Genomic DNA, 21820 nt, shown 5'->3' with positions numbered 1-21820 from the left:
ACAGAGTAAGAGAATTAAGAGAAGGTGATCATAAACTGGAAGACAGGAAGTTATAACTGGATATAAGTAGAAAAAAAGTATTTACTCTGAGGATACCTAAGCTTTCAAATACATTGCTAAGAGGTTGTGTACCTTCCATCCTTAGAAGTTTTCTGGACTTCACTGAAAAAAAAAAATACTAGATCTGAATTTAATGTTGACCCTGCTTTGAGCAGGATTTTGGATTAAAGAACTCTTGAGTTTACTTCCAAATTAAAAGATTCTAAGGTTGCCTTCTAGCATGTTAACTAACTCCCAAGATGGACACCATCTTCTGAATTTTGGGGCAATATTGAGGTATTCATCAGGTTTGAAAGACATCTTCCTGTGAAGAAATGAACATAGATCTTCAAAAGCAATGTACTTGCCACAGGCACTAAGGGGTCTGATCTGTTGCTGAAGGCATAATATATTCCATTTTAAAACTATCATGAATAGTGTTTCAAAGGTTTGATTCTGCAAATGTGTAAGCACACAACTTTATGGACCCAGAGTAATCTCATACTGAAATCAACAACTGACTGCCTGCTGCGTGGAATAAATTGGTCTTGAGACTGCACAGTCTGAGATCATAAAAGTTTCAGAGAGATATATTCCAGACAGAACAGTGACAGAAATGTTTATTCAAAATATCTTAACTAAGGTTTTCATTAATGAAAATATTTCAGATTTACCATAACAAATGATTTACTCTGATTATTTTTTTGCCTGTTTTTGTTGTTGGTTGTATCCAATTACTCTGCTTCCTGTGATTCATCCTCCTTATCCTCTAAATTAGCAGTTCCTGTGGAAGCAAAGAAGAAAAAAAAATGGGAAACTGAAAAATAATAATATAAACTACTGGAAAATAATCCTAGTAACCTAAAACATAACTTTAGGATCACGCTGTCTACCACAATCCTCCTTCCCACTGCCTTTCACTGCCAATACTTGAACTTAACTGTTATACATTGTTTGTCAGCTGCCAGACAGACTCAGTACACACAGACTGACTGCCAGCCCGTCCATATGTAACTCTGGAATAGCCAAGGAATGTCTCCTATGTAGAGAAGTAGCACAGAAACATGGAGTAAGGATGGAACTGCTGTCTGGAAAAAAAATGATGGTAATGGGACAGAGAAGGCAAACCTGCAAGAAACCAGATTTTGTTACATCTGCTCCTTACAGTTTGCATATTTTCTTCAGATCATTTTCTTTTACTATAACTTAATCTCGCTAAATATAAAGACAGGGGAAGAATGTATAGCCTAAATAATTATGGCTGTAGACTTATGCTGAAAAATATGTAAACTCCGACTCGTTAATTCTAGAAATAAAGAGCTGGAAAGACCTTCAAAAACACTTATCACATTGCTATGTTTACATGCATTACAATATGCATCTGTACTGTCTCTGAGAGGGAGACATTTGTCCTTAAAATATACAAAAAACAATGGGGATACCAGAACTATTTTATGGTAGTAGGCCAGAAAATTTGTTAGAATCGAGTTCAGTCAAAAATGACTATTTGAGTCCAAAAGACTTTGAGACAAACCAGGTTCAACGAACTTTTGCCAAATCCAAAGCAGAGCTATTCAGGAAACCTACTTAGATTTCTGCTGGATTTGATCCAAACCCGGGGATCCTGTAAGATATCAGTCCTACATACCAGATCAGCTAGTTGGCTAGTCTGCCCTGAGTTACAAGAACTCTATGCAATTTTCAAGTGAATAGTCTTTCAGATCTCTATGGATAGTGCTTTGCTTTAATTTATTGTAAACTGGATGAATAACAAATGGAGAAATTTATCTGATGTTTTCCTGCATCAGAAGCTTGTAAATGGTAACATTTAACAAATGCAAAAAGCATGGTTGGGTGGAATCTTATCAATTAAATATGGGCAAGCATAGCTTTTATGTTGCTTTTTAACAATTTTGTACAAAAATAGGCTTCTAAAGTCCCCGGTAGAAAACCTTAGCGTCCAAATGCCAAACCAATTTGCTCTGCAATAGGAACAATCAACCAGACACTAACTTTTGGCTATCCAAATCATAATGTAGAACAATAGTTAAGACTTGTTTCTTCAGAAGATTTTGTCTGTGTTTCCTGAGAACAGGAACACACATTTCCAGTCACGACAGAAAAGTGGTGTGCTCAAATCCCTGAATTCTCCAGGGTCAAAAATCTGCTCTCTCCGTTTTGTACAGAAAGAAGCTTGCAAGTGCAGTCACCTCTAAACTCAGTTCAATCAAATTCAGTCAAATTGAATTTGATTACTCAAAAACCATTTATATCTTTAGAGAACTGGTCTCCTTACAAAGGGTGGAGCTTCCCACGTTCTCTTCAGCCTTAAAATGGGCCTTCCAGCAGGAGCAGCATGTCCTCAGCTCATTGACATGCACCATTTCCAAACCTGTTTGCTTATTGCAGAATGAGCATGCACGCCCCATTCTTCACCTTGCTCCTCCTGAGCTTCTTTGTTTTCTTCTTCCCCTCTGCTTCCCTCATCTTCCTCCTCTGCATGCTTTTCAGAGCTAAAAACTTCACTGGATACTTCATGAGCAGGCTCATCATCCCTACCGTCAGCGGTCTCATCAGTGACTGAAATATGAAAATTAAAAATACTGAAGAAAATTAATTCTTACAAATTTGCACTCATTGTTTTCACGCAGCAACTAATAACTGACTGAAGTCTGCAGTGTTCACTCACATGAGAAAACCCACAACATTTTCTGCAACTGTTTATAATGAAGTTTGTATTACAGGCCATGTAGACTAAAATGATTCACAGGCTTCCCAAGACAGTTGTTTCTTATTATGCCATGTGAGATAAAACTGACGTATATATATATTGTGCCATTTATGAACAGACTTGGTAGCTTCCAATACTGAATATATGGTAAATAATAGGGAAAAAACATCTCACACTACTTGAAATTAAACCTGAAAAACATGGTTTCAGGGGATAGTCAAAGCACAGTTTCCAGCTGTCTGTCAGAACAAACCTGCATTTGCTGGCATTGTCTCCTCTCCCTCTACTGCTCCTCCTGTTTCTTCCACTGCTTCACCTGCTGCTGCTGCCGCCTCTGCTGCTGCTGGGGAGGCTTCACTGGGAGGTGTTTTTTTCACACTGGGTGTCCAGAGTGTTAATTTAGTAATTTCTGTTGCTTTCCATTTCAGTGCAGCAGGTAATGAGGGCTCCTCTTCTTCTTCTTCTTCCTCCCCTTTATCCTAAAAGACAACTCTTAAAATCCAGGATCTCAACTTACGGGTATTAAGGCAGTAGCTAAGATGATGTGTGCTTATGTACTAAGATTTCTTTACCTGGGCTCAAAATGGCAATAAGACAGACTTTTAAAGCACTGACAGCTGGAGGAACTTCAGCAGTTGCACATCTTGGAAGAGAACACTTTGAACCTTGATGAAGTCAGTTTATCAATACTACTGATCTGTGCTTTCCGGACTTCTTTTTTAAAGGTAAAATTTTGTCTCCCCCTCAAACAAAATGGCTGTGAGGGGCGCATTGACCATGTCTCCCCTTCTATGCCTGTCTACAGCACAGCAGTGGCAAATTAAGACCTGATGCTCTGTCTGGTAGATGCTTCACTGTCTTTCTCATACAGGAACAGAGTGGTAAAACAGCTCATTCTGTCTTTGTCTTTGATTATGGAAGACTTTGGAATGGATCTAGGTAAATTACTGCACAAAGCTTATGGTTTTGAACTTTGAAGATAAAATTTTTCAATTAAAAAAAAAAAAAGCTTTATCAAAATCTGAAGGAGCATTAGCAATAAAATCACTACCTGTATTGTAAGCTAACTTCTCTTAAAGTGTTCTTTATTTTAAATGGGCCTTGATTTGTAGTTACTTCAAGTAAAACAAAAAGCAACATTTAATCTTACTTTAGTGACAGCACTGCTCCTTGCTCTACACAGTCACTGCAGTATTCATATGAGAAGAGAGGACTTTTCCTGAGAGTAATGATTTTCAGAATTTGGATGCTTAAACTTAGGTTCTTAAATTCGTATTTAAACTCCCACACTAATGGCCTAGTATTCCAAAATCAGGACATCCAACAATTCCCCATTGCCTGGGGGTATTAGATACACATCACATACTCATGCCAGCTGTTGCCAGGCACCTAAATACAAATCTGATACTTGATTAGAGGCTCCATTGCTTTTAGCCAAAAAAGCAAAACAGCCTCTGTGTTTTGCAAATCTCTATCACTAATGACTTTTATTATTATTATTTTGTCCTGTCCTAGGAATATTTTTACTTTGTTTTACATAATATTTAAAAAATAACAATTTTGAAATTACTTAACTAGGACTTAGAGAATGGTATTTATGTACAGCTACATTTAGTGGTGGAAATATAGGAACAGGTATCATTACTGCTGTCAGAACAAGCTGGCCTAAGAAAGCACCTGGAACAGAACCAGGGCTGCACATACTGCAGAATATGTATTTCTACTAATCACTCACTGCTCTTCCACCCACCAGAGAAGAGGGATCATGTCTCCTCCAGAGGCATAGTGTATCCAGCAGTACTTCCCAAAAAGCATCATTTCTACCACAGGAATATCATTCTGGTTCTTAAAGCTAATAGCCAAGCACTATTGATATAAAATTAGAGGTCCAATGTGGAGAGACAGAAAAATAAAAAGTAAATCTTGCTTGGAAAAGGTAAAATATACACAACAGAAGAAACTTGAAACTTAGTGAGATTATGTTATAAAACAATTGTTGCATTAGAGAATTTTTTAAGTTGGTATTGGGAACTAATGTAACAGAGGTAGGAAACTCTGAGGTAAAATGTGGCATATTTTATTGAAATCAAAACGGTAATATTAAAATATTTTTCTTACTTCTACAGTTATTTTGTATCATTTCAGTAAGAAAGTTCACGCTTGAAGAAGGATAAAGAGGCTGTGATACCAGTCGCCCCCTATGATTAGTAGCTGTGAATATTAAGTTTCCAACAGGACCAGGACAATGATGGGACATGTTCCAAAACGAGAATCTTCTGGAAATTACCTTTTACAGACATAGCATCAAGCAATTCAGAAATATAATAAGAAATGATTTTCATTGTTTTCTGGTGTGCAGAACAAAGTGGAATACAGGTTAAATGTACAGACAGACATTTAGGTTCGTTTGTGGTCTGAAACCACAGAAACCTAAAAATTTTGGGGTAGGTCCTGACTCTTCTCAGGTTTAAGGTTTAAGCAGAAAGCATTTCTGTCTGCAAGCAAGGCAAAATCACACCTTTTAGTTGTCAAAGTTTGTATAGTAGAGAAGCTAAAGAAAAATGTAAAATGAAACCTTATTTAGTACTAAAGAAAGCATAAATTTCCACCTTTTTTGACTGGTTAGATCTAAGATACTTTAACATCAGTATCTATAAGGCCTTTTATTAATTACTCAGCAGTATATTCAATTTACTGAATTCTCTGATATTCAGTATAACTTTCGTTATTTCATTTACCTCTGCTGACTGAATGTATTCACCTTGCTGTTCACATCCAATATCAAAGACATATTTTCCTTGACCTACAGGCTGCACAGAGAGATACAAAAAGGTCAACAGAACTATCAAGTCTGTAAATTCTAAGCATATAAATGTAAAATATGCTTTACTACAAAATTCATATAATAGTCAATAACAATATTGTACAAGTACCAGAGAGACATGGACATACTAGAAAAAGTCCACCACAAGGCCACCAAGATGAACAAGGGACTGGAGCACCTCTCCTGTGAGAAAAGGCTGAGAGAGCTGGGACTGTACAGGCTGGAAAAGAGGAGGCTCAAGGGGATTTTTTCAATATCTATAAATACCTGAAGAGAGGGTGCAAAGGCTCTTTTCAGTAGTGCCCAGTGCCAGGACAAGAGGCAATGGACACAAACCAGAGCACAGGAGGCTCTGTCTAAATATCAGGAAAAACTTCTTTACTGTGAGTGTGCCAAGCACTGGCACAGGCTGCCCAGAGAGCTATGGGGGCTCCTCCTTGGAGATTTCCAAAAGCTACCTGGGCATGGCCCTGGGCAGCCTGCTCTGGGTGGCCCTGCTTGGGTAGGGAGATGGACCAGATGACCTCCCTTCCCACCTTAGCCATTCTGTGATTCTGTAATACTGTTTAAAAGCAAAATTGCAGAAACTTGGCTTCCTGATCTGCAGATCAATGCAGTTTCATCTGCTACATTTATCGTACAAGAAATACTCCACATGAACAGGAGCCTACCTTGTCATTTTAAATGCAAACAGATGATATTAAGACAATTCTATGCTAACTGTTCAAATGAATAGAGAATTTTCCAGCACACTTACATTTCCATTCAAAAACTTGCCCCTATATCTGTGGTTTAGGTGAATAAGTTCAGCTTCTCCTTCCTGGTTTCCATTTACCCAACCACCAACATACTTAGATCCAGTGTCTTTATACACATATGTACCTTGCCCATGCCTAAGGAGAAAAAAAAAATCTTGCTTTATATTACCAAATAAAAAGAATGTAGGATGTTGTTATACATAAGGTATTAAGGCTTAATACCAACGTCATCCAGTAACACTTGATTTTCTCAGTCATCTACACTTTGAAAATAACCATCATATTGTAATGCTACTGGGTGACTTGAAACATCACTGTAAGAATGAAACAAACCTATAATTGTTAAACCATTCTCCAGCGTAGGTGTCTCCATTTGCATAGGTATATTCTCCATAGCCATGCTTCTGGTCATTCACCCAGCTTCCTTTAATGAGAACACATCAGAACTAGAGTGAGATGTGGTATATTTCATTGTGTTATATGGTGGCCGGTTTATAAAGTTATCATACATGGGTTTAGCTAATTTCTAAGTGAGTGGAAGATGCAACTTATTAGAGAAGGAAAAGAAAGCTATGACAGCATAATGACTGGCTACTAAAAAAAACAAATTACCACTTCCTCCCACTAAACACAAAAAATCTCAAATGAAAGGAAAACATGTCTATTAAACTCTAGGCATATCTCATTTGTCTATCAACCAAAATACATTAAATCAAAGAAGTACTGATACTCCTCGGCAGAGAAAAGTTTAATTTATCATGTATCTGACAAATGGGTGAGAACCCCAACAGACAATGAGAAGAGCCATCAGTGGATGTAACAGAGTAGACAACAGCTCCACGTGCAAGATTATCCAATAACTTTCCACCTTCTGATTTGGGTATGTGTGTAAGAGCAATTCTCATTTAGGGACAAAAAAAAAGTTTGAATGTTCTCACTTAAGATGGTTTTGTTCCTCTATTCAAATACTGTCTTTGCTGCCAAGGAAAGACTTCCCCATACACAGAATTTCCAGGTTCTGTTATCTATCTTGGAAGTTCTGCCTTGTGATTCCCTGCTCATTTACCTCCTTCTCACAATAATCCACATAAATCCCCATAAATAAATTTAAAAAAAAACACTGTTCTCAGAGCTTGTGAAAAAGGGATAAAAGGAAAATGTTACATAGCAAATTTATCTTCTTAAAATAATACACTCTTCGCCATCTCCTAGTATTCTGGGGGCTGCAGAAACATGTCTTTCAGTTACGGAAATCCTTGCTACTGCATTGTGTTTTACCTTCATATTTTGATCCATCTGGGTAAAAGAAAACACCATGGCCGTGCTTTTTGTTTTGAAGATACTGTCCAATGTAGCGAGCACCATTTTTAAATCTGTACGTCCCCTGAAACATATTGGGGATAGATAAAATACGTGTCAGTTCTCGCTCTTGTTTCGATAGTGACCAGACTGACAGTACTGTGGAAACGTGAGGCAAATGCTGTCTTGGGTGATTCTGCCTCCACCCTACCTGTCCGTTCCTCAAACTGTGCTCATATTCCCCATCGTACGTATCACCGTTGGGCAGCTGTGCTTTCCCACGCCCATGTCGTTCCCCAGCTGAATTGCGCTCACCATCATACTCCTGATGAAACGTGATAAAACACAGGTTTGTGAGGGACAGCCCTGCCACCACACACACCACTCAAGACCCCATGGCCGGCACCACCCGCCCTTTCCTTTACCTCCCGACCCTCCCGCCCTGCCCCGAGGCCCCGCACCCCGCCGGACCCCTAAATCGGCCTCGGCCTCCTCGGCCTCGCTGTCCTCGGTCCCCTCGGACTCGGACTCGGTCTCGGTCTCCTCGGGTTCGCTTTCCTCGGCCTCCCCCTCGGAGCTCAGCTCCGACATCTTGCGGCCGCGGCGCCGCCGTCACCCCGGCAACCGCGGCGCGGGGCGGGGGTGTGTGTGGGGGGGGTGCGCTCCGCCGCCATGTTGCTGCCGTGGCAACGGGCGGGGGCGCGCTGCTGTCCCGGGTGCTGAGGGGCGGCGGGGCAGGGGATTGCTGAGTGAATAAAGGATTAGTCTGCCATTCCCTGCTCTGTGCTTCTTCCCTTTGCCTGGGCGGGGTGGGCTTGCCTGTTTTGTGCTTCTTTTGTTTACCTAAGGGTTGTGAAAGCGGCTGGTGAGCTCAGATCTTTCCCCGTGCAGGGTGGTGGGTCCCACTGTAAACACACTTCCTCGGGTGAAGCCCAACAGCCTTCAGCCCCAAGATCTGAAAGCCCTCAGGATTTCACTTTTCACTTTCTGCCTGCTCCACAGAGCCTGCAGGAGCCTGGTGGCACTGGGGGCCTGCCAGTGATAGCAGGGCTCCTGCACAGGGTGACCTCCTGAGGTCCCTCCCAACCTCAGCCATCCTGGGATTCTGTGGCACAGGCAAATCACCTCACTGTCATTTTGTGAGGTGATTTAATGGCTAAGGTTTCACAACAGGGGGTTTCACAACGTGAGGGTGCGCGTGGTGAAAAGCAGCTAGCTAGCTAAGCACCGTGCAGAGGTGGCGAGGTGTCTGAGGTAGGCAGCAAAAGGAGTGCCAGGTGGCTGGCAAATGTGTTGTAGGTCAAAGATTTACCACCCAGAATAGAAGAAAAACAAAACCTCTATACAAAGATATGCCATATATCCGGGTCATTTTGTTGATTTTTACAGATAGGAATCTGAAGAGCCAGTATCAAGGTGTGTCACTTTTGTAGCACGTACATCTTCTTGTTTTCAGCTGGGCAAAGATGAAAAAGGCATCCTGTTCTTAGCTAGGAGGAACCCAGTGGGCTCCCAAGTTAGCACTCAGTCGTTAATTTGAGAGTGCTTTCTGTCTGAAATATTTAAGAGCACTGAAATTACTTTTTGTTAGCTGGCAGAGCATTATAACGCAGCTATATTTTTTATTAACTCAAAATCGTGTGGTTATTTCTGTTTCATCCACTTCCCCAGCATTTGACAAGGGAAGTCTGATTTGCATAATGGCTGCAGTGTTAATAAGTAACTGCAGAGTATGTAAATTACTACTCTAATTGCTTACCTCCTGCACAATTGGATCTGAGTACACCTTCCCGAAGCACTGGTGTTTTCTCCTTTATCACTCTTGATACCTAAGTTTCTTCTTTCACCTAAGGAAGGCTAAATGCCTTTATCTACAATAAGGTAATGTCTCTAACTACAAAAGCACTTACTTAGTCTGTGAGTGGCACGTTAGTTGGAAGCAGACACTGTGACTCAGAGCTATAAGGGAAAACATGTTTGGGATGCCTATAGAGGTGTGCCCTGCTCAACCCAATGACAGAAATAACCGGATGTGTGTTGTAGCTTCAAAGTTCACGTAGCCAAGGGGACCAGCTGTGACACACACAGGAAGCAGGGACAAGCTGTCAAATACACTCCCCTTCACTGTCACTAAATGTTCTTGCTGGATGCCTGGTTTCAGAGCCGTGAAGGAGGAAAGGATCTGAGGGAAAAAAACAGTTCACTTGGCTTGCGAACCAGACAGGAGCTCTTTCTTTATAATTTCTCTAGAAATGGCAGATAGCACAAGCATCTGTATTGCAGGATCACACAGCTGACCTCAAGCACCATTTGAAGGTTTCTACAGCTAGCTCTCCTGTGAGGACAACTACAGCTTGTATGAATGCACATAATGACAAGGAGGGTATATTTTGTAGCTTCTGTTCTTCCAGCTGCATTTTGGTGTATTTCAAAGTCAGATGAAAGTTAAGCTCTAAGTATGAAACTCTTGAAAAAAGGGCTATTACCATCCTTATTTTCTTGTTCTTTTTCCTTTTCTGTCAAACGACTGACATAATACTGTAAGTGCTCTTTAGGTCCTGCTGATCTTGGACCTCTGGAGAGGGAGCCCCAGGGAAGAAACCCCTGAGGCTGTTGCTGCCAGAGATGTTTGCAAACAGGGAGAAGTAGCAACACAGCAAAGCAAGAAGCTGTGAGACACAGGACCCTATCAAGTGCCTATGGCGGGAGAGGACAGCCTTGGCTTTCCCTTTAACCTGCTTTGCAGTCCTCCTTTTGAATTTAACCAGTGCCCTATGGGGAGGAATGGCCAAAATGCACGCGTAAAGCCTTGCTGTGCTCCTGCCTGTCTTTGGACTTTATTCTCAGTTAGGAGAGGGGAGACTCTGGGCAGTGCAGGGACTTGGGGAGGAAAATGTTGTGCCAGGCCTGGCCTCAAGGGCTCAATTCCAGCATGGGCTGAGCTATGAAACCACAACGAGCGTCAGAAATGACGGTATGTGCTACCTCTGATGTGGTAAAGGCGGCGTGCTCACAGATTCATGCTGGGCGTGCTTCGTTTTCTCTGCCCGCTGGGAGCTGCCTCTCCCACCCCCTGTCCTGCCAGGCGTCCTTTCCCCAGAGGCAAGCAACGCACTGTCAGTCTGCTTTTCTCCACCCAGCCAGGGACATGGCTCCAGGGGCTCTTCATTTTAAATCCTGCCATCAAAATAAACAGGGAGAGTGGGGGTAGCTTCCCTGGTTGCTGGTTTCAAAAGTTGCTGTCCTTGCTTTCCTACTGATAAACTGAGATTCTCAGGCCCATGCCTGGGGGTGCTAAGTCACTTGGAGTTGTGCTCTGGGCTAAATTACAGCTGCAAGTGACGAGTTATTTCTCTTGTTAGGGGAGGGGAGGCCCAGGCAAGATTATGGCTTTCGCCAGTTATTTAAAGAACAGAAATCTGCAGGGAAATACTTTGTTATTCCATAAAATATCTTCATTTACATCCTTCTTCTTTTAAAAGCCCAAACCACAGTCTGGTATATGGCATGGTCAGTATCATCTACTTGCAGACTGTAACCTGGAGTTGTCAGAAAAACTTAATGAAATCAGCTCACTTCCTCCTGAAACTGAAATATAAAGCAGGTTGACTTCATCAGCCTTTCAGAGGAAAATTGTGGGGTTAGGGAATTAAAATAATATCTTAAGGGGAGTTCTTGTTTCAGAATATACATTTCAGGTCTTTTTATTATTCTGCCATATATACTGTCAGATGCAATTAAAGAATTCAGAATATTCTGAACAGAATATTTTCTTAGGTTATGGAAGCAAAGAGTGGACAAAGTAGAATTTGCTGTCATTAACTTCTGTATATTTTTTTCTCTCCAAATCAGAATGAATCCAGATTCGGAACTGTCAAAGTCCTTTGCAAAATGGGAACTTCTCTCCATACAGCTCTGTTTTAAGCCCTTTACAGGCCAAATGAAAGCTGCTGCTTAGTTTGTTTGCATGCCAAGCAAAGATAGCCTCTTTCTGTGCTTACAAGCAAGCCAGAAAAACAAGTAAATGACCTTTCTAGCCACTCAGTTCACAACTGCCTCCTCCCACCCAGTACAAGTAACATTGGGATATCCTGAAAGCCAGATGATAAGGAAAGAAAAGACTGTGTGAAGGCTATTGTTGAAATATTGGCAGTACTTCTTTGTGTCCTGGCTAAATTTAACCCTTCAGCTCCTTCCTGTAAAATGGCCAAGGAAGAGCGCGCTGTTGTATTTATACCCGTATTTATACTGCCTCCCACTTCTCTGACCTTACTGCTAATTTTGAAGTATGGAGTACAATCTATTCTTCAGACATACGGGAAATTTTTCAAATTTTTCTTTTTCTTTCAGGTTTTCCTTTCCACTGAAGTGCAATTAGGATGCATACCTCTGCTACTCTATTTAGGAAATTATTGCTAATGTCTTTTCCCAAGCCTTTTAAGACAGTCAGCGTTGCTACTTCTACCAAGAAAGCAGTTGGCATTCATGAGATAAAACGTATCTTTTGGTCAAGTAGAAGAATAAAGCAGTGTTAATATTAAGTTTTTCTCTGCAAATGAGTTTGTTTATTTAAGGAAACAAACAAAAAGCAACCAACCAAACCAAAATGAAACCGCAAACCTAAGCTTCTTGTTTATGCACAGTTTATAATGACATAAAGATAAAACAGCCCAAACCTTTTTTCTTTTTTTTTTTTCCTTTTTTTTTTTTTTTTCCCCAAACATCTGAAGTTCTAATCTGGTATCTCAGAATGAATTCAACAGAGAAGAATGAAATGATTGAGGTAGATGGGACTATTTGGCTACCTCCTCATTCCTGTCAGCTTGGATACCTTCATATTTTATCTTCTTATTCATGACTTTCAAGGAGATTGCTTTAGTGTAGGCTCTCCTCTAGTCTGCTTTCTATTATACCATGGTATTTGTAACTGTTCTGGTATTTGATTTCTATCTCAAAATGCCACCGTCCTCCATTCTCATATGACTACTCTCCAGTGATCAAATCCACAACCAAGGGAAATGAAATCTATCAGTAGCCTACCTCCCTGGTTTAATCTGCTTACTCCTCAGTAATTGTTTCTATAGCTACTTCTTGCACATTCACTCAGCCCTCTGGCCAATTTAGGAAGGGTAGAAATAAGCGTAAAAAACAAAAGAAAGTCTCCTGTTTCCTGATGGAAGCAGAATGAATTCTTCAAGATAAGATCCTCAGAATAAACGTTTTTCTTTTGTAATGTTAGATGGTATATCTCTTGGTTTGCATATTCCATTTATAATAAAACTGCTTGATTATATGTATTAATTCGGCATTGTCAGTACATTCTTGACCATTTTTTCCTGTGAGCAGGTGGCTGAAGGTACAATAGAGCTGTTTGGTCTCTATCCAGCAATCTTCCATCCTAACTACAGGGCCACAGATCATCCCCATAACAACAAGACATATGCAGTAGATTTGCCTGGGACTTCATCCAGTAGGTCTTACCCTAATAGACACCCATGTTGCTATAAATGCTTTTTTTACAGGTCCTTCTTTAGAAAATATGAGGTGATTTCACAGTTCCACTCTCCACCCCTCTGGAAAGCCCCCACAAGTGTCAAAGTAGCGTCCTACCAGCAAGACTGACCCAATTTTTCTGATTCTGAACTGACAGGCAATTCTTGGGCTTCAAATAAATGCCATATTCCTAAATGTCTCCCATAGTTGCAGCAATATCTGTCTTTAGCTAGGAGTCATGGTGACAGTTCTACTGCCACCTCCATGTTCTACTGGCTACAGATTTTCTTTGTAAGCAGCCTTTAGTACCCAGGTACTGACCTGATCTGGTTGGGGGAAAGGCTGTGCTGGCACCGTGGTCCTGTCTGCCCATCTCTTTTCCTGAAGACAACTCCTGGTGTTTCTCACTAGCTTCGTTGAGAGCTAGATGTGGTGATAAGTACCGGTCTGGAAACCGTGTAGTCATACTATTGTGGCACCGTGCCAGAGCTAAAAATTCCCATCAGCAGGCAGGACACGCCGTGCCAACTCAGCTCTACAGCTCCCAGCCCAAAGCTGGCCTACCTCCAGCCCTGTCTGAGGATGGCTGAAATGGGGCTCTACCTGTCTGCTCCCGTCCATACAGACACATCCTTCACAGCCTCTTTCTTTTTTGTCTCTTTGGGTATATATATACGTATATATATATATGTTTGCCAAAGCCTGATATAGCCAGGCTATATTTGGATTGCACCCAAGCGTTGATGTGAATTGCTTATACAATATCCCAGCTGCTCTGTTGGGAAAACAAAGATGCAAAACCAATAAAGGCAACTAAAAGCCATGATTATACCAGTCCAGGGAATTCTGCTACTTGTGTGGAATAAAGTCTGAGTAAATATTACTTCCTATGTAGTAAAATGCTATCTAAAACCCATTATTATGTAAAGAAGTTATGAACTTTTTAGATCCCCTAAGACAATGAGGTTTCTCGGTGGCTATACAGATTAGCCTTTCCCATCTGTGCAACCAGGAATCATAAAATATGCTCATGTAATTTGCTGGAAAGAAAATAAATACATTAATCAGCTAAAGGATGCAATAGTTTGTATTCAGACCTCAGTTCGGCCAACGTCACCTGTGCAGCAAACAAAAGACTGTGCTGACATCCATTGACTTCAAAGTGTTTTGTGAAGTCGGGACTGGAGACGTTAAAAGCACCACTCTTGTTCAGCAGAAATACAATCTAGCTGTCCACCGGGAAATTAGGTTATATTTTCAGAAAGCAGTGCCAGCAGAGGTGTAAGTAAGCATCTGTCGGTGCATATACCTTTTCTTTTGTTTGGTTTGGCAGAAAAAAGCACGCCCTTTCCTATTTCTTTTACTACGAATGTTTCCAGAGGCTTAAAAAGCCAAGCTGCTGCCACAATTGCTACCAATACAACTATTTACTGGACCATATCCTTCATTTGTGTTTTCTTCTAGAAAGGAACTGGCAAAATTCCCTTTCTGTTCTTTTCTGCAAGGCTCTAGATCATATACGCTATTTTTAAAAATGTTTTTTGTGCCTTACTTTTTAACCACTCCCTCCAGGCCATACATTTCTGTCTGTCTCCAGCTGATGTCTGGCCCTGCTTTGCTGCTCCCCACCAGCACTCTGTTGCACAAGCAGCAGTACAAAGCTCCCGTCACCCATTACATGCATATTCTTACCCTTTTTTGCAGGCTTCTGTCAACTTTAGCTGCTAGTGACCAGTGCTGGCACAGCAGAAAGCACCTGTGCCAAGTGTAGCAGCCAGCAGGACTGGGAGAGTACCTGTATTTTAATGGGAAATGCAGTTTCTACTTTAAGTAGGAAAAATACAAGGTTTTTTATGTTGTTTGGCTTGTGCTTTTTGCAAGTTGCTTGTAATGGAAGACAGAAAGATACTTAAGCAAGGCTAAATTCTTTAAGGAATTAAAAAGAGCCAAGCCAAAATACATTTTAAAAATATGAGGATCCTGCATGATGATGGTAGTTGCCATGATAATTTGGGGTGACTAGCCACGTACACAAACAAATGCACCGTGATGGGTCTGACCTTCTCTGCTGTAAGGAGGTAAATCTTCATTTTGTGTGTGTGCTGACTGGGGTAACTGCTGCCTGGATGCCTTCCTGTGCTGGTGCAGAGGTGCAGCGACATGATTCATGCAAGCCGCTTCCTGGGGAGCATTCGCTTTCTATTTTTTTCTCTGCTGAAGAGCTGTTCCAGCAGAAATGCCAAGCATCAGCATACCCAGATGTTCTGCTCTGGCTGTAATTACCCCTCTATACCTGATGCTCGCCTGTGCCGTTCCACCTCGGGGCACAAATGCCCGCTTAGTGAGACAAGGGCATTTCCATGGCACACCTGCACAGCATTAGGAGGCCTGAAGTCCTTCCTTGGTCCGGTTCATGATGGTAAATGTGGAGGGCAACTATAGACACAGACACCAACAAGTTTTTTCCTATGTGTGTGTCGTGTTTGTTTTTTTTTGAACCTCAGCTTCAGGGCTCCCAGATCACAGCTAGACAGCCGTGAGCCTGAGCAGGAGCCAACATCTGCTGGCGACAAGCAGGAAAGCAGCAGGAAAGCAGCACCCAGCGGCATTGGCGATGGCGCAGTGTAACCCCGAGACCCTTGCCCTCGCTATTTGAAGGGAGAAGGGCTTGGTTGCTCAGCGATGAAACCACCAGAGCAGGGGCCAGCTTCTCACCCCTGCAAGCCGGGGACGGCACATCACACGGACCTTCCTCCATGCTTCCCCTTCCCTCTCCTCAGCCCAAACCCCAGAACCCAGCGGCAACCCCACGCTTTCCCCGTCAGTTTCCCGAACCAGCCTGCCCCGGGGGGCTCCATTTCCCCCTCAGGGCCCTCAGCGGGGCCCGGAGCCGAGCCGAGCCGAGCCGGGCCGTGCCCGCCCTGCCGCCGCGGGGCGCTCAGCTCCCCCCGGCATGGCTGGGCTCGGCTCGGAGCTCCGGGGAGGGGCCCGGGCGGCCCGGCAGCCTCGCCCGGCCGCTGTGGGCTCGGGCACGGAGCAGGAAGGCGGCGGAGGGTAGGCTCCGAGGGACACGGAGGGAGCGGGAGGGGACCGGGAGGGAGCGAGGGGGGGGTGCCGTCCACCTGCCGCGCCCCCCCGGGGGCCGATCGGGAGGCGGCGCCCGTGCCCCCGCCGTGCCTTTGTGCTCGTCCCGGTGCCGCTGCTGCCTCGGCCTGAGGCCGGCATGAGGCAGGCCGGGCTCCCTGCTGCTCCCCGGAGAGCCCAGCGGGTCGGGGTGCTGCTGGTTGGGGTGCGGGGTCCAGCGCCTGAGGTCTGTGCCTCAGGGTGTCTGCAGCCCCTGCCCCCATGAGGAACTGAAGGAGCTTCGTGTGGTGCCTCCCAGCACCCGAGCCAAGGCTTTCCAAGCATCTTCAGTGGGAAAAGCCGGTCCCAAATGACCCTGTTTTCCCTCAACAGGGGGGGAGCTGAGCTTCGTGTGGGACGCCTTGAAGGAGCAGCGTGAAGTTTGGGAGGTAAGTAGGGGCGCAGAGGATGGCAGCGTCGCCTCACGCGTGGCAGGAGGAAGCAAGGCTGCTCGCCTGCCATCAGGTAAAACGGGTACCGAAAATGAAAGGCCACGTCAAGAGGCTGAATTTCGTCCTCAGCCTTCATTAGTGAAACCGAAATACAAAGGGCACCCTGGTTATTTGTTGTGGCTGCAGCAGGATGTGTGCCTAATAACCCCTTCGCCAGTTTTACTGCTACGAGTTTCCTCGCTGTGTTGCGTTTATTTGTCAATAAATGCACAACCTGCACGGCAGGGGAGCTTGTGGAGTTACGGGGATGGAGACATGGAGCTGAGAAGTAAGTGAGAGCTTGGGTCACGCAATAACTCTCCAGACACGGTAAGGCCAGTGTCTGCGTCCCCGCCTGCAGAAGATAAGATGAAATCAGCCCCTGCCAAGTAGAGTTAGGGTGTAGCTCCCAAAAGGCTGCTGATAGTTCAGCCCTTGGACTGCTGGGGCCTCTGGACTCTGGATTTACAGTAAGGAGTTAGGAGGTGGTTGGTGGTGGTGTGTTTTTTGGTGTTTGGTTTTTAGAAAAAGCAGGAGGGGGCGTGAATATGCGCTGTGCAGCAGGTGCGCAGCCTCCTGCGAACACCTAGCAATGAAACCTTTTGTGAGATGGGTGAAGTCTTTTTGAGACTGTTTACACTAAAGCTGTTAAATAGTAACCTAATAGTAACCTGTTAAACAATTCCTTTTCTGTGATGGCCCTTGCCTTACCACATTATATTTAAAGGGAACCATTTGAAGAGGCTTAAGATATCTTTTTTATTTATTTATTTTGCTAGCTTCTTGCTTTTTTTTTTTTTTTTTTTCCCAGTAAATATTTCTGCCCCCTCACTTAGAGTAAGGTCACTTAAATAATAGCTCTGTTGTTTGAGTTAACTGAGAGAGAAGGTAGGGTTGGGATTCTGAAACAGGTGTGCTACGGGTGGAAGAATCTGCTCTGTGGTGGTTGGTCGTGCCCACCTCTTTTTTCCTCCTGCATTTCTTCTCCCACTGGAGCTATCCAGAGCTTACTTCAACCAAACATGAAATTACCGATAGGCATTTGTTAGTTTGAAATTCAGCTGCTGTGACAGCTAGCCATTGCTGCGGTGCCCCCTACAGCCCCTGTCTTCATGCTCCTGCTGCTTCAAATAGCAGTTTTGTGGCTGCAGAGTGAGTTCACGTCTTCTGTTGGATCAACTGTTTCTCAGGGCAGGTTTTCTGATAGATGAGCTGTTTGGACCATCAGTGCATGGCTGTAAGGTCTGGCACGTAGGGAGTTGGGAAGCTATGGTTGGGCTTGGATGAGGGGTGAAAGGTAAGGTTATACTCTTCCTAGCCCTAGCAGCCACAGAGAAGAGGTAGGAAACTCGTGGCAGGAGAGGTGGGAATGATTATGAGGTTTGCTGATTAACTGCACAGCCTGATTCAGGGCAGGGGGGGGAGGTGGAACGTGCCAAACAAGATTAGCAGGTCTATTCGCTTCCGGAGAAGGGAGATGTCAAGGACATTACGAAAAATTAAAGGTATGACAAAAATATGTGTCTGCAAAAGGGACCAGACCCTTGGGCTTTTGGTGTGATAGTCTGTTATGTGAAGAGGTGGTAGTTTTCTACCACTTCAAAGGAAAAAGCCTGTGTGGATACTGAAGTTTCCAAGTTGCCAGCGTTGACACAACAGAATCCTGTTCAGTGTTGCCACTCAGCTGGCTGCGGACAGACAATCAGCTTTGCTTTCTGCAATAGAGGAGAGGAGAGAGGCTCATTCATCTCCCTGTCATGTGGCAGCCTCTAAAATTCCCAGGTTAGGACAGACCCTTAGTTTTGGCCAGTGTGTTGACTTCAGAGGTTTCCCTTTAGCTCGCTTCCCCTTGTTTGCCGGGGGAGCTGGTCCAGGAGCGTGGCAGTGGCCGGAGCTGGCTTGAAGCCTACCAGTTGTGCTGCCAGCAGGGTAGGGGTTACGGTGCTGATCCTGGTCAGGGAGACTGCTGCTGATGTCCTAGTCCTACCTCGTACATCATTTACCATCCTGCTGGGAGGGCTCTGCTGTTGGCACACAGGGAGGCTCGGTTTGCTGGCATGGGTTGCAGGCACTCCCTTTGCCCACAGCGCCTTTTGTCATCTTACAGCTGACTCAAGACTTGCTGCGAAGTCACTGCAGCCAGTTCCTGTTGCAGTACCTGCAATAAAGGATACACTGCGGTTTTGTTTCTGATGAGGGGTTTTGGCCAGAGTTTGAAGAAGCAGGAGGAACCTTACGATGTTTTAAACCAAACTGGATCAATGCTGACATGGTCTCACAGTTTCCCTGCATGTCGCATCTGCACGCAAGCCTGCCTTCTCCTTTGTGCTGCCTGGCCCCTGGGTGAGCTAGTGGGGAAACTTTTGGTTTGTTTTTCCAAGTTTGCTGATGATTTGGTGCTTTGTGCAGCACTGGTACTGGGACAGGGGAATCAGGCTGGAGGAGGGAGTGCCAGTCAATTCTTGCTGGCAGCATTGTTCAGCCACACAGGACCTCAAGCTGGAGGGTTCTCTGTTCTGGGTTGAAAACACTACAGTCACCTTTGTAGCAAATTTCAGCCTCATGAATGTTTCTGATATGTTAAAATAGATCTTTCTAAGGTGGATAATTACCTATTTGTACTCTTTTCTGGGACAAAAGCAGTGTATTGATGTCAGCAGGCTTTGGAATCATGTTCTAAGTGCATCTTTTCCTTCTGCCCCTGTTACCTTATCCTGTGCTTGCTTCTCAAAATAGATTATCCATGATAAAATTCAGAAAAGGCTGCAATTTTTCCTGGCTTAGAGTTCTCCATTACACTTTCGATATCTAGAAGTTATGGTAATGGCTTTTATCTGGAATAGGTCATTGCAGTTGAAATATTGTGATTAGAAAATTTTATAATACCTTGATGAGAATATTTACTTACCAGCTTTTCTTATTTACAGATCAGCAATTAACAGAAACAGGGTAAAGAATTGGAAACGTAGTGACTGAAGGTGAAAGAAAAGGATCTAAAGAGACATCTTCCGAGTTTGTGAACAGCCTACAGTTGCACAGCTCGGGGAGGATCTTTGTTACACATTCTGAACAGGAGCTAACATTTTCACAAGCGCGTAATCGTGTCGCCTAAAATTTGATACCAGCTGTAGATGGCTCAGCTTCCTCCTGGGATTCGCTTCATCACTTCATTTTCACGAGATCAGTGGTAAGTCTTCAAGTATGGTGCTGCTCTTTATTTTAGACTATATGAGTTTGTGTCTGGGGAAGATGATTCTGTTGCCTTGCTCTGTTTTTGCCTTTTCATCGCTGGGTATATACAGCAAAAAAAATGTAGTCAGTTGTAAAACGTGAGAAATACTTATTTGTTATACAAGTATTTGTCAGGTGTGCTAGACAGTAAATTCTTTTGTCCTTTTCAAGTTGTGCATTTGAGGAGATAAATTTCATCGTTCTGCTTTCAAACTCATAGTTGAGGGGGATGCTCGAGATTAGCCTTCTTGTATTAATAAGAAGTACATAGTCTTCCCCATAAATTGATGTGTGATACAGACCTTTAGAATTATGATCTTAGTTCTTGCTGCTGTAATATTTTTTTTAAATGCTTTTGAAAGTTAATCCTTAAAGGTGGATGGCATTGGTTCTTGTTCTTTTGGAGAGAGAATACTGAGTAAATTGTGTGTGAGTAACAAAAAACAAATGAAGGACCAAGCAATTCCCATTGGAACAATTTATCACTTACTTTATTTAGTAAAGCAGCAAGGACAGAGTCATTGTGTTTTTATCACTCGTGAAGATGCCCACAGTAATGGGAGTGAATAACCCATCTTACAGGATAACTCTCTTAACCCACCTTTTTTTTTTTTTAGTGTCTTTATGAGTATGCCTGAACTATAAGACAAAACACTTGTTATGTAGAAGTTTATTAGGCAAAAAATGATTGAAGATTAATTGACAATGAAGGACCATACTAAGTTATCAGATTGGTATATAGTATGTATATATGCGGTTTTATTTGCAGATTTTTACATTAAGATCAAGGCTAGAAGGAGACAGGAGATTTGCTCTGATCCCATTGTATTGTTAAAAATAGAAATCCACAAAACTCTCCTTAAACAGGGAGGGAATAGAATAGATCAGTTTGCTGTCTTTGCCTAACCCTTGCAGTGGCAGGGAGTTTGAGATTCCCTTATAATTCAGGTGAACTGCAGGAAAAAAAACAAGGGTGCCAGCAAGGTGTGAGGGGAAAAAGTCTTTTCAATCCCAAGGCTGGATAATTATGTTCATGTGCTCCAGTACACACTGTCAGTGTCTGTCTGTACCTCAGTCTCTAGAAGTGGTTGATTTCTGTTGATACAGAAGAAGGCAAAAATAAAGCAAAAATCCACAAAGCAGTAAGGAAAGAAACAAATAATAATCCATAGGAGCTAAATTGACAACTCAGCCATTATTTATGTCTTAATTGTAGCAGAAACCTGGGTGAGACTGTGAAAAATGAGATCTGACTGTGTTTAATGTTGAACTGCCTTTTAATAGCCCGCAAAGAAAGGTTGTAAACAAGGCAGATTATCTCTGTAGTATATCACAAAACTCCTGTCCATGTTTAAACTCCTGTCCATGTTTGTACATCACAAAACTCCCTTCCAAAGCCGGGGCAGGTGTTCTAAAGCAGTACTACTGACTGTTAGGGTGGTTCTGGCTGTTAGAGAACATGAAAAAAGTTCTCAAACTATTCCAAGGTTACAAATGACTTGTGTAACATTTGTATGTAACAGCAGTAAAATCCAAATAAAATCATTTTCAAATATGTATCTATTTTTTATATTATAGGTATAGAGCCTTCATTTTCACTCTCACCTTCTTCTTGTACGCCAGCTTCCATCTATCAAGGAAACCTATCAGTATAGTTAAGGTAAGCAAGGTTGCTATGTCGTTGTTTAAACATCCTTCAGCTGTTATCAGAAGAGGAAGTAGTCTTCTTTTTCAGTGCTTTCTTTTGTGAAAGACAATGTTAAAGTTTAACTTGGAATGGTTTTAAAGATGAAAACCTGATAAAGTTGGCACACAGTGACATTTACGTAGTAAACGTCAGTGACACCACTCCTAAAATACTGTTTGTACTTCTATTCTTTGGAACAGCTAT

At 43.0% G+C, this 21820-nt stretch overlaps 2 protein-coding genes across 10 annotated transcripts in view; one reads left to right on the top strand and one right to left on the bottom strand.

The window, feature by feature from the left end:
• Positions 1–632: 632 nt before the first annotated feature.
• On the bottom strand, positions 633–8318 carry RSPH1 (radial spoke head component 1). Its single transcript, XM_027448666.3, has 9 exons — positions 8123–8318; positions 7863–7976; positions 7631–7736; positions 6686–6776; positions 6352–6487; positions 5509–5580; positions 3024–3249; positions 2476–2619; positions 633–823 (listed from the first exon to the last, which is right to left on the bottom strand). Exons 1-9 carry the CDS (start codon positions 8240–8242, stop codon positions 774–776), a joined length of 1059 nt encoding a protein of 352 aa, XP_027304467.1. The 5' UTR covers positions 8243–8318; the 3' UTR covers positions 633–773.
• A 7174-nt stretch (positions 8319–15492) lies between these two features.
• The window catches only part of SLC37A1 (solute carrier family 37 member 1), a 36225-nt gene continuing 29897 nt past the window's right edge, over positions 15493–21820 (top strand). For 2 of the 9 annotated variants that reach the window (XM_038172867.2, XM_038172840.2), the window contains exons 1-4: positions 16045–16198; positions 16601–16656; positions 19626–19885; positions 21508–21589. In XM_038172867.2, coding sequence (XP_038028795.1) covers positions 19830–19885; positions 21508–21589 — 138 coding nt within the window. In that variant the 5' untranslated portion in view covers positions 16045–16198; positions 16601–16656; positions 19626–19829. Of the gene's footprint in view, positions 15564–16044; positions 16199–16274; positions 16657–18303; positions 18481–18805; positions 19042–19625; positions 19886–21507; positions 21590–21820 lie in introns of those variants that run through there. The other 7 variants (XM_072028444.1, XM_038172858.2, XM_072028438.1 and 4 more) reach the window with 7 other exon arrangements.

The sequence above is a fragment of the Anas platyrhynchos genome, chromosome 1, assembly GCF_047663525.1.
Source record: "Anas platyrhynchos isolate ZD024472 breed Pekin duck chromosome 1, IASCAAS_PekinDuck_T2T, whole genome shotgun sequence".
NCBI lineage: Eukaryota > Metazoa > Chordata > Aves > Anseriformes > Anatidae > Anas > Anas platyrhynchos.
This window is presented reverse-complemented; position numbering and strand designations above follow the sequence as displayed.

Excerpts from the sequence above, each read along its gene's own strand:
- RSPH1 (XM_027448666.3), bottom strand. The coding sequence starts at position 8,242 with ATGTCGGAGCTGAGCTCCGAGGGGGAGGCCGAGGAAAGCGAACCCGAG. Across the intron at positions 7,977-8,122 it reads AGGCCGAGGCCGATTTAGGG|GAGTATGATGGTGAGCGCAA; the intron begins GTCCGGCGGGGT and ends ACGTTTCATCAG. Across the intron at positions 5,581-6,351 it reads GCAAGTTTTTGAATGGAAAT|CCTGTAGGTCAAGGAAAATA; the intron begins GTAAGTGTGCTG and ends CTCTCTGTGCAG.